Here is a 12,979-nt window from a genome sequence, read left to right on the forward strand (position 1 = left end):
GAGTAGGAATAAGCCAATTTTATTTAATCCTACCCCTTTTCCACTTGTAACACAATTTAAATCAATTTAATTTAATTAATAATTAGAGATGTCCGATAATATCGGCCTGCCGATATTATTGGCCGATATATGCGCTAAAATGTAATATCGGAAATTATCGGTATCGGTTTTTTATTATCGGTATCGGTTTTTTTGTGTGGTTTTTTTTGTTTTTGTTTGGTTTTTTTAATTAAATCAACATAAAAAACACAAGATACACTTACAATTAGTGCACCAACCCAAAAAACCTCCCTCCCCCATTCACACTCATTCACACAAAAGGGTTGTTTCTTTCTGTTATTAATATTCTGCTTCCTACATTATATATCAATATATATCAATACAGTCTGCAAGGGATACAGTCCGTAAGCACACATGATTGTGCGTGCTGCTGGTCCACTAATAGTACTAACCTTTAACAGTTAATTTTACAAATTTTCATTCATTACTAGTTTCTATGTAACTGTTTTTATATTGTTGTACTTTCTTTTTTATTCAAGAAAATGTTTTTAATTTATTTATCTTATTTTACTAATTTTTTTAAAAAGTACCTTATCTTCACCATACCTGGTTGTCCAAATTAGGCATAATAATGTGTTAATTCCACGACTGCATATATTGGTTGATATCGGTATCGGTAATTAAAGAGTTGGACAATATCTGAATATCGGATATCGGCAAAAAGCCATTATCGGACATCCCTATTAATAATCAATTTAATTAATTTAATGTTTGTCTTTCAGGTGGGATTCACCTTAGGCAACGTTGTGGGAGTGTACATTGCTCAAAACTGACGTAAATATCCTACAGACTGTTTTATCATCATCAAATAAAATTACATTTAGCATTTTTTATTTCATTTAATAATACTATAGAATCACTTTATTTTCACTCAAATGTCACCTCGGGATCAAAATTGGCAAGCGTGTACAGATTACAATCTCACATTTTCTTCCAGGCCAACTGGATAAAAGGGATATGACAGCGCGGTTACTTAAAATATGGTGTTGTCACTTCCAGGCATGCAAAGGTGCCAAATCTCTCGTGTTGTCCGACGTTCTTTATGTCATTTTGGATTATGGTTTAAAGGAACTATTCAGAGCTGTCCAACTAAAGCAAGGCTGTGCAGCAAAATGGCTTAAAAAAGCTGCGCCTGTCACTGGCAAACACAAATGTTTCTCATGTCCTACACATCAGGACGTGACAACATTAAATTGCCAAGGTCCAGCGTGCACCGCTCTTATTCATCCTTTTTTTCCCATCACCGCTGGTGTGTCAGATGGTGGGTTTGTGTAAAATGTAGTGGTATTAGTTTTTATAGATATAGTGATGATGCATGTCAATGTTGAACTGGCACTACAGAACACCAGAGGCCTCATGTACTGTATTAGGCTTGCTTACACACAAAAACCTTTTTCATGGCACCACAGGGTTCACACGAGTCCAGTCCATTGGGAGACCAGCAGGGGATCATCTCAAATGAAGACGAGACCAGCAGGGGATCATCTCGAATGAAGACTTAACCAAACCCTTTGGACCATCCGGGCATCCAAGCACACCACCACAGGGGAGTCTGCTGCTCATGATTGGACGAGAAATTAGGCAACTGAGTTCGGGTACAGGGCTCACAAACCAAGATGAAGGGCCGATTTGATGCTTCACACAGAGTCTGGCTCCGCTGTTTGTAGATGGGGGACTGGGTGCGGGTCAGATATCCCAACCGCTGGAACAAGCAGGCAATTGACTGGTCCACAAAGAGTAGTTCAACTTCGCTCCGCAACTTACCAATTGGAATATGGGTCCTGGTGGCACGCAACTCGACTGCCGCAGGTTCCAATAGAACTTGGCCATGCACCAGGCTTGACCCCGGCGACAGTTCTTTAATGGCCCATTGGGTCTGGAGGGTGCCCAGCGCCACCTGTTGTGAATGACTGCCCAGGGCGTACTCAGCAACCAAGGGACTATGGCATTGGAAAATGTGGGTTGGCAGGGTTTTGCTTGTTTATTCCTAATGAGGGGAGAAAATATGATGTTGATTAACGTGTGTGCTGTGGTAATAGGTTACTGTCCCTTTAAGGTTGGCCGTCGAGTGTGACGGTTGTCGTAATAAGTGGCAGTTGAATAAAGGGTGTTAAGGAAACAACACTGTGTTGTTACTGTGCTGCACGTACATAACACATTGCAAACACAATGTTTTTTTTGTGTCCGCAGAAGAAGAGGCCAAAAACCATCATGTTTCCCATTGTTTAATAAGGAACTGTATGTCTTTATTTTGAATAAAGCCTTCAGTGCTCTGTAATTGCACATTACCCTGAACAAAGAGTATTTCTTTTTTACACGTACAATAGAAACTTTCTCTAACATAACTGGTAACCTAGTATACCAGAGACCAGAAATACCTATTTTCATAAACTTTTTTTAAAAGTAGAAAATAAATAACATTTTGAATGAAATACAACATGTGATTATGGAAGCAATAGTAAGAAATGAATAAAAATGGCAGTCCTATTTGGCACAGAAATAACAACAACGAGGGGTTATTCATCTTGAGCCAAGTGATAAAACCTTTGCAATAAATTACCCGCGTAAACCTGAGACTCTACAAGTATATATTGTTATTCTGACACCTTTTCTCCTCATGATGACAAATGATAAAACAAAGAGCCGCCATGCTTCACTTGCACATGGATGAATGACTTCTTGAGGCAAACAATGGACAAATGCGTTGTCCTCTGTGCTTGGTTGTGTGCTTCCGTAGAGCACATTGCTCATAAAAGCTTGAGGGCTCTTATTTTTGTAGAAAAATACATTTGAATTGTGACAATTGTGCTGTTCTATTGTGCTCTTGTCAGGAAGATATATTATTGAATGTGAATAAAATCACTTATGGTTCTAGAATCTCAAAGCAAGTAGAGCATGGGTGAAGCCCGAGAGCCATTTGCTTGTATGTCTCACTCTCAGGTGAGCAGATTTTAGTGCGGTCGCATCCACAGTGTATACATTTTTGCCAGGATATTACCAAGATGTGGCTTTCTCTCTGGCTCGCAACTAAGGCAGACACTTCCCTTCCCTCTCTCTTATCTCTCCTGCTTTTGCTTCTTTTCCTTGTTTACTTTTTCTTCTTAACTTCCTTGGAGCCTCTTTTTGCACTGCTTTCCAAAATCTACACAATGGAATTGATCAAATGTCCTCCCGACAAAACTGACAAGATCTTCTCAACGAGAAGGGGCAACCTGCCTGTCCAGGCGGAACGTTTGTTGCTGGACACTCGATGGACTCTTGGGAGAAGCGGAGTGCCGTGTGCCTGGCTATTCTTTCACTCGCGGACGTTGAAGACATCTACCTATTCGGAATCATGACAACAGGAAATTTGCTGCTTGGTGTATCGACAAATTGGAAGATGCTGGAAGTCGTTCAAGGTACCCCAAAGCTGCCACAAATGATTTAAGAATGAACTGAGCTGTGAGCACTGAAACTTTTGTAGTTTATGGCCTAAATCGGAAATCGAATAACATCTCGGAGAAGCCGTCTACTCTGCAAGGCGAAGTTATGATGAATTTGAGAACCAAGAATGGAGTGAATAGAGTGAAACGTTTGAATTACATTCTAATCTGGATTGTTTTCCCTGCTGGAACGATTCCGTAAGGTTGTTACAACGGGACTCTAATAGAGGACATTGCCTCGAAGAAGCTCCAAATGACTTGCCTGACTTTCATGGACGCACACCTGTTTGTTGACTTTTGTTGGACTGACTGGCTGCGTTATTGCGAGAACACTCTGCAAGCACCAAGAGCGAGCAACAAGCGACTCTTCAGGCTTACACACACGCGCGCATTCACGGAAAACACGTACCCCAACCCCCACATCTTTCCCTAATCTTCCCCCCATGTTTACCTTTTTCTCTACCTTTTTTGCGTGGCGCTGCCCTGGTGGCGACTCATTAGTCTTCCAGTTCTGTCTACCCCATATACCAGACCTTGGCAAATTAAGGCCCGGGGGCCACGTTGAGCTTTTCAATCTGGCCCGCCGGACATTCCCAAATAATTTGTTTAGCTCTTTTTAAGATGGAAACTGTAGCTGCCATTATGATGTGCAGTGACAAGTCTTGAGCTATACAAAGTATTTCAATGGTTGGAATCTGCACTTTTGGGTGATATACCAGTTACTATGGTAATCGAATTAGTTACTATGGTAATCGAATTAGTTACTATGGTAATCGAATTAGTTACTATGGTCATCTAATTAGTTACTATTAGGGATGTCCGATAATGGCTTTTTGCCGATATCCGATATGCCGATATTGTCCAACTCTTTAATTACCGATACCGATATCAACCGATACCAACCGATATATACAGTTGTGGAATTAAACACATTATTATGCCTAATTTGGACAACCAGGTATGGTGAAGATAAGGTACTTTTTTAAAAAATGAATCAAATAAAATAAGATAAATAAATTAAAAACATTTTCTTGAATAAAAAAGAAAGTAAAACAATATAAAAACAGTTACATAGAAACTAGTAATTAATGAAAATGAGTAAAATTAACTGTTAAAGGTTAGTACTATTAGTGGAGCAGCAGCACGCACAATCATGTGTGCTTACGGACTGTATCCCTTGCAGACTGTATTGATATATATTGATATATAATGTAGGAACCAGAATATTAATGACAGAAATAAATAACCCTTTTGTGTGAATGAGTGTAAATGGGGGAGGGAGGTTTTTTGGGTTGGTGCACTAATTGTAAGTGTATCTTGTGTTTTTTATGTGGATTTAATTTTTTTTTAAAAACAACAAAAAAAACAAAACGATACTGATAATAAAAAAAACGATACCTATAATTTCCGATATTACATTTTAACGCATTTATCGGCCGATAATATCGGCAGACCGATATTATCGGACATCTCTAATTATTATGCCTAATTTGGACAACCAGGTATGGTGAACATAAGGTCCTTTAAAAAAAAAAGAAAAAAAAAAAGATAAATAAATTAAAAACATTTTCTTGAATAAAAAAGAAAGTAAAACAATAGAAAAACAGTTACATAGAAACTAGTAATTAATGAAAATTTGTCAAATTAACTGTTAAAGGTTAGTACTATTAGTGGAGCAGCAGCACGCACAATCATGTGTGCTTACGGACTGTATCCCTTGCAGACTGTATTGATATATATTGATATATAATGTAGGAACCAGAATATTAATAACAGAAAGAAACAACCCTTTTGTGTGAATGAGTGTAAATGGGGGAGGGAGGTTTTTTGGGTTGGTGCACTAATTGTAAGTGTATCTTGTGTTTTTTATGTGGATTTAATAAAAATTAAAACAAAAAAATAAAAATAAAAAAAAACCGATACTGATAATAATAAAAACGATACCGATAATTTCCGATATTACATTTTAACGCATTTATCGGCCGATAATATCGTCAGACCGATATTATCGGACATCTCTAGTTACTATGGTAATCTACGTCACAGCAGCTCAGACGAGGCACCAACATTGTGGGCGGGAAGCGTTTCCACAGACGCGGAAGGAGGTTTTCACAACAAAGTTCTAAAGCTTAGTGATACATCAGATATATCAGATTGCAGGTGGGGTTTATTTTGTACCCTTTGCGTTCATATTTCACTGTTTGTTGCATTTTTGTTGCGTTTCACTTGATTGTAAAATATGTCGATCGAAAGGGGGTGTGACGTTCATATTTTGTCAATATTCAGTGTTTTATCTTTCATTGAAAAATTTAAAATTCCATTACGTTTTTTAAGGCGGTCTGTCATAACGTTTTTAGCATTCAATAAGACATTATTGTGAAGTTTTGTATTAGTGTCCCTAAAAATAGATATACCGGCCCACAGACACATTTGTTTTCTCTAAATGTGGCCCCCGAGTCTAAATAATTGCCCAGGTCTGTCATACACTGTATTGGACGCACTATATTTCGTTGTACTTTTTAAGTGCAATGATGATAACGTTCCATTTCATTCTGTAGTAAGTCGGGTATGTTAAAGCCCTTAAAACAGTGGTCCCCAACCTTTTTGTAGCTGCGGACCGGTCAACGCTTGAAAATTTGTCCCATACATAAATAAATACAATCATGTGTGCTTACGGACTGTATCCCTGCAGACGGTATTGATCTGAATTGATATATAATGTATATATTGTGTTTTTTATGTTGATTTCATTAAAAAAATAAATAAATAAATAAAAATTAAAAAAATTTTTTTTAAATTTCTTGTGCTGTGGTTGGGGACCACTGCCTTAAAAGGCCAATTTGGTTGCTTAAATATTAACACTTGTGTTAATCATAGTGTGTTTGATTATTAAAAGATGTGAAGAATATCAAACTGGCACCCCACACTTTAATTGTTCTATTTGTGGAAAAAATGTGGCCCTCCTCGATGTAGAAAATGAGTTTGATTTACCTTCTACAGCTGATGTCTTGTTTTGGCAACACATCCAATCCCTTCCAACTTATTTGGACTGTCAAAAGGCTTTTCTCCACCCTAAAAAATATATGTTTTAAACTCCCACAATCAACAAACTGTGTGAGTTAAATGTAGAGAAAAATGATAAAGACAAAAGGTATGAGAAATGTCCAGCTTTTAGACTGGAGACACGTACTGTGGTAGACATAAGTCCAACCTGCACCAGCGTGGTAAAAAGAGACTGCATAAGAAGAGTGCCGGTGCAGTTCAAGTTGTTGGTACCGGATGTTTCTAAAGAACCGCTACCTCAGTTCATGGCGGCCTCGACCGTGTGCGTTCACAGCAGCCATCTTTTCTTCCCCCGCACCCTGGCCTCACTGCTCCTGCAGGAGCCCCTCCCACTCGATGGGCTGCGAGAACACCTCCCTCTCCAGCCACATCTCGTAGCTGTAGTGGAAGTCCTCGGGCAGGTCCACGCGCTGGCCCAGCACGCTCTGCAGGCAGTTGTCCACGGGCGCAAAGTCGCCGTTCTTGTTCTTGTCGTACCGCCGGCTGTTGAACTTTTCAATGCCCTCGCGCAAGGCGCACTCCTCCGCTTGGAAGTCCCACGGCCGTGCGTCGATATCTGGAGAAAACAAAAATAAAGTGTCAAATTTCTACAGACGCATTTTTGGTTCACCTCGTTTCACGGCTTCCATTGGTCTTTCTTGGCAATGAGACAGATCGCTTGCTCTGCCGTGAGGGATGCTGACCCTGAAATGTCCCCTACCCCTGTTCCTATGGCAACAGCATCCTGACTGTTCAGCAGAGGAGAGGAGGCTGTAGGGAGTGTTCACACATTAACATCACCAAGCAGGCACTGCCATTTACACAATTAGTCTTTATTAACCCTTAAAGTCAAGTTAACACGTCCAGGGTTGTGTTTCTCTTAAAGTGACAGTGCACAGTTTTCTTTCCCTTCTCCTACTTCATTTATGCAGCAGTGTGTGTGTGTGCCCTGCAGATTAAGCTGACCCTGGATGACAAGTACACAAGATTTTCATTACAGCCTCATGACTCACTGTTTGCATCTCATTCATATGAACTGCTGCTTTGCTGGGGCTACTAAAACAAACCTTAAGTGAACCTTGGGACATTTTGTACTGTTAGAGGAATATTTTCCACCTTTAAGCAGAATAATAATCTTGGCCTTTGTTCTGTTCGAAGAGTTGAACACGATAAACTCAACCTCTTTCCTATGTATGCACAATTTCACATCAGTGTTGCTTTTTGATTTAGTCGTGTAAAATGACAGTAAATTTTGTCGACTAAAATATAAAGGATAACGCATCTTTGAAGTTGTCTTGATACCACTTTCAGTGTTTCCCATAAACTGCCAAGATACCTGTGGCGGTGGGGGCGTGGCAATGGGTGTGGTCGCCATGACATCATCGGGTAATTTGCATAATTTACTACAATGATATGATTTTCTCTAAAAAGGCTCAAAAAATGTATACTTACTAATTGATAATAACAGTTTTGTTTTAAACGTCCATCCATCCATCCATTTTACAATATAATTACAACACTTTATGTACATATTTATATACAGATTTGAACAATAAGTTATTCATTGAAATATATTTATTAATTGTGGTTCTTACAAAAAATATATCTTATAAAAATATAAAAGCTAAAATTATTATCGGCCGATAAATGCATTAAAATGTAATATCGGAAATTATCGGTATCGTTTTTTTTATTATCTGTATCGTTTGTTTTTTTTGTTTTGTTTTTTTTAATTATTAAATCAACATAAAAACACAAGATACACTTACAATTAGTGCACCAACCCAAAAAACCTCCCTCCCCCCATTTCTTTCTGTTATCAATATTCTGGTTCCTACATTATATATCAATATATATCAATACAGTCTGCAAGGGATACAGTCCGTAAGCACACATGATTGTGCGTGCTGCTGGTCCACTAATAGTACTAACCTTTAACAGTTAATTTTACTCATTTTCATTCATTACTAGTTTCTATGTAACTGTTTTTATATTGTTTTACTTTCTTTTTTATTCAAGAAAATGTTTTTAATTTAGTTATCTTATTTTATTATTATTTTTAAAAAGTACCTTATCTTCACCATACATGGTTTTCCAAATTAGGCATAATAATGTCTTAATTCCACGACTGCATATATCAGTTGATATCGGTATCGGTTGATATCGGTATCGGTAATTAAAGAGTTGGACAATATCGGAATATCGGATATAGGCAAAAAGCCATTATCGGACATCCCTAGCTAAAATGTCTCTTAAAGCTCTGCCCCTTTAATTAGTGCATACTAAATAATTTAACTTTAGCCTACTACTACAACCATATTATTTACCAGCAACATAAAGTGAAACAGAGGCAGAGGTGTCCTGCCACAGTCAGTAACAAATAAACAGAAAACAGATAGATAGACACAAAGCTTCATCAAACATCTGATCCACTGAACAAAGAGCTCCAAAAATCTTGATCCTACACTTCTCTTTTGTAAAGTAAATATGAACAGCTGATATGGGCATTTACATCAACTATATGATTTCCCTGAGAAGCTGGACAGGAAAAAAATAAAAAATAAATAAATTGTGGCGGCCTTAATTCTTTCGTGGCGGGCCGCCACAAATAAATGAATGTGTGGGAAACACTGACTTTTATGAAGGTTCTTACAATTACTGTAGAACGTAATAAATCAAGAGTGCATAACTTATATGCAGATGCATTTCAATAAATCTGAATATGGAGCATCCCATTATTTTAGAATCAATTCAGCCCAAGAGACTAATTAAAGCCTCAGAATGATTTTTCAGTTATTTCTGAACGTGCATTCAATTGTAGTATGCAAGTGTAGTATGCAAATGGAGCAGATTGTCTGCCGTTTTGTTAAGCAAACCAGCTGGGTAGAGCTACAGTAGGTGCATGGCGGGGTAAAACGCAAAATGAAATTATGCGCGATGCGTGCGCTTGTATTAAAATAATAGTACTTATTTAACAGGAAATAATGGAAACGGAACATAAACATGTATTTGACTCTCAAATAAGAATGTATTGAGAACTGCTATGAGTCAATGTCACATTATTTACACAAACACAGTTGTATACATGTTGGACATTTGGAGTGCATAACTTAGAGAAATCATATTTTAACTATTTTTGTCCAGTAACATTCTAACTATTTCCTTGCTATCCCGGGGTGAAAAGTCAGAACAGTAAGCATTTACATGGGAAAAAAGTGTTTGTTTGCTATTGGGTTAGTTTTTTTCCAGATATTAAAAGATTGGCGTCATTTAAATAGACAGGCTTTTTAAGACTTCGAATTTTCCAAAATATAATTAGTGTGAGATACAAATATTTTAGGCTGAAGTCGTTTTTAAAAGAATTGACTTAAGAGGAAAAAAATGTATATTATTATTTTCGCAGCAGTTTATGGAAGCTGACATTTTTTGAAATTAGGGAGAAATTTGTGTATAGGTTTACAGCAGGGGTCACCAACGCGGTGCCCGCGGGCACCAGGTAGCCCGTAAGGACCAGATGAGTAGCCCGCTGGCCTGTTCTAAAAAATAGCTCAAATAGCAGCACTTACCAGTGAGCTGCTTCTATTTTTTTAATTGTATTTATTTACTAGCAAGCTGGTCTCGCTTTGCTCGACATTTTTAATTCTAAGAGAGACAAAACTCAAATAGAATTTGAAAATCCAAGAAAATATTTTAAAGACTTGGTCTTCACTTGTTTAAATAAATGCATTAATTTTTTTACTTTGCTTCTTATAACTTTCAGAAAGACAATATTAGAGAAAAAATACAACCTTAAAAATGATTTTAGGATTTTTAACACATATACCTTTTTTACCTTTTAAATTCCTTCCCCTTGTTTCCTGACACTGTAAATCAATGTTCAAGTAAATTATTTTTTTTATTGTAAAGAATAATAAATACATTTTGATTTAATTCTTCATTTTAGCTTCTGTTTTTTCGACAAAGAATATTTGTGAAATATTTCTTCAAACTTATTATGATTATAATTCTAAAAAAATATTCTGGCAAATCTAGAAAATCTGTAGAATCACATTTAAATCTTATTTCAAAGTCTTTTTAATTTCTTTTAAAAATTTTGTTCTGGAAAATCTAGAAGAAATAATGATTTGTCTTTGTTAGAAATATAGCTTGGTCCAATTTGTTATATATTCTAACAAAGTGCAGATTGGATTTTAACCTATTTAAAACATGTCATCAAAATTCTAAAATTAATCTTAATCAGGAAAAATTACTAATGATGTTCCATAAATTCTTTTTTTAATTTTTTCAAAAAGATTCATATTAGTTAGTTTTTCTCTTCTTTTTTTCGGTTGAATTTTGAATTTTATAGAGTCCAAATTGAAGATAAACTATGTTTCAAAATGTAATTGTCATTTTTTTCGTGTTTTCTCCTCTTTTAAACCGTTCAATTAAGTGTAAATATCATTAATTATTAATAATAACAGAGTTAAAGGTAAATTGAGCAAATTGGCTATTTCTGGCAATTTATTGTAGTGTGTATCAAACTGGTAGCCCTTCGCATTAATCACTACCCAAGAAGTAGCCCTTGGTTTCAAAAAGGTTGGAGACCCCTGGTTTACAGGGTTAATTAAGAGTTAACGTGTCCCACAAATTGACTTGTTTAAAAAGAGAAAAACTGTTACGGGTAGTTAGGATATTTTTACAGCAATTTTTGTCCAACGCATATATTTTGTCATTTGGGACAAATAGGTGTAGATATTTAAAGTACCTTGTAAGGGTTAAAGTGTCCAAAATTGACTTATTTAAAGGCGAAAACAGAACAGCATAACAATTTTACTGCAGTTTTTTAGAAGAGGTTATTTTTTGTCATTATGTACAACTAAGTGAGGATATTTTAAGTACATCGTAAGGGATAATGTGTCACAAAGTTGATGTCTTTAAAGAGGGAAACCAATAATTTTACGGTATAATAATTTTACAGTAGTTTTTGGGAGGAGGATACATAAGTGAGGATATTTAAAGTACCTCTTAAGGGTTAATGTGTCCCAAATTGATGTGTTTAAAAGGAAAACAAATAAATATACAGTATACGATTTTTACAAAAGTTTTCAAAAGCGGACATTTTTTGTCCTTGGACACCTTTCCACTGCAGAAAAAAATATTAGAATGCACAAAAATCAAAGTTGTGGTCAAATATTGAACATAAAAAAAACCTGTGGCCCTGTGTAAATATACTTGTCTTTAAATGGTTTAAAATCTCCAAAATATAATTTGGTATGTATATTTCTCTTAATTTGTTTAAATTATTTCTTAATATTGACTCGTATAAGGTGGATACAAATAACATATACTATTGTTTTGACAAATCAATAAACAATATAACAATTTTACTACAGTTTATGGGAAGAGGTTATTTTTTGTCATTATAGATGAATAAGTGAGGGTATTTATAGTACCTTGTACGGTTAATGTGTCACAAAGTTTACGTGTTTAAAGAGGAAAACTAAATAATATACAGAATACTATTGTCACAGCAATTTTTGGGAAGAAGTGATTTTTTGTCATTTTGGACAAATAATTGAGAATATTTAAAGTACGGGGTTAATGGATCCCGAATTGACTTGTTAAAAGATTTAAAAAAATAGATTAATTTACAGTATAACAATTTTACAGCAGTTTTTGGGAAGCTGGCATTTTTTGTAAATAGAGATAAATGAGTAAGGATATTTAAAGAACCTCTCAAGAGTTAATGTGTCCCAAAAATGGCAAGTTTAATTAAAGTGGGAAACAAACTAATGTACAGTATAATAATTTTACAGAAGTTTTTGGGATGAAACTATTTTTGTCATAATGGAAAAATAAGTGAGGTTATTTAAAGTACCTTTTAGGAGTTATTGTGCCTAAAAGTTGATTTTTTTAAAGACAAAAAAAATATTTTACAGTAGAATAATTTTACAGCAGTTTTTATCATTATGAACAAATAAGTGACGATATTCAAAGAACCTCCTAAAGGTAAATGTGTCCCACATTGACTTGTGAAAAGAGGAAAACAAATTATTATACAGTATAATCATTTTACAGGAGTTTTTTGGAAGCGGACATTTTTTGTCAATAGGGACAAGAGCATGTATTGTCTATGTGTGATGATGTAAATGAGGTGTGGTTGTATTGTATATTAAGTATGTGTCCATGAAAGGGCATTTTATGACTTTTTTCCTTAACACTTGTGTATGATTTTACTGTCATAATTTTATTGCATGATTTTTGTATCCCTCTAATTTAGGTAGCCATGCAGGGACTGCAGATGGAAATGAGCTATTTAGCTATAATCTGGTACAGAACACATCTGTCTTTGAGCTTAACGTTTCTGTGCATTGTCCCTTCAAATAAAGACTAAACTAAATGGGTGAGGATATTTAAAGTGTCTGTGTCCCAAACGTTTAAAGAGGTACAAATTATTATAAAAAATATAGCAT

At 35.8% G+C, this 12,979-nt stretch overlaps 1 protein-coding gene across 3 annotated transcripts in view; it reads right to left on the reverse strand.

Moving 5' to 3' along the window:
- Nucleotides 1-5,167: 5,167 nt before the first annotated feature.
- strip2 (striatin interacting protein 2) overlaps nucleotides 5,168-12,979 on the reverse strand; it is a 53,216-nt gene continuing 45,404 nt past the window's right edge. For 2 of the 3 annotated variants that reach the window (XM_062064477.1, XM_062064476.1), the window contains one exon: nucleotides 5,169-7,101. In XM_062064477.1, coding sequence (XP_061920461.1) covers nucleotides 6,851-7,101 — 251 coding nt within the window. In that variant the 3' untranslated portion in view covers nucleotides 5,169-6,850. Of the gene's footprint in view, nucleotides 7,102-12,979 lie in introns of all 3 variants that reach the window. The other variant, XM_062064475.1, reaches the window with a different exon arrangement.

Source organism: Entelurus aequoreus, linkage group LG12 (assembly GCF_033978785.1).
Source record: "Entelurus aequoreus isolate RoL-2023_Sb linkage group LG12, RoL_Eaeq_v1.1, whole genome shotgun sequence".
Classification (NCBI taxonomy): domain Eukaryota; kingdom Metazoa; phylum Chordata; class Actinopteri; order Syngnathiformes; family Syngnathidae; genus Entelurus; species Entelurus aequoreus.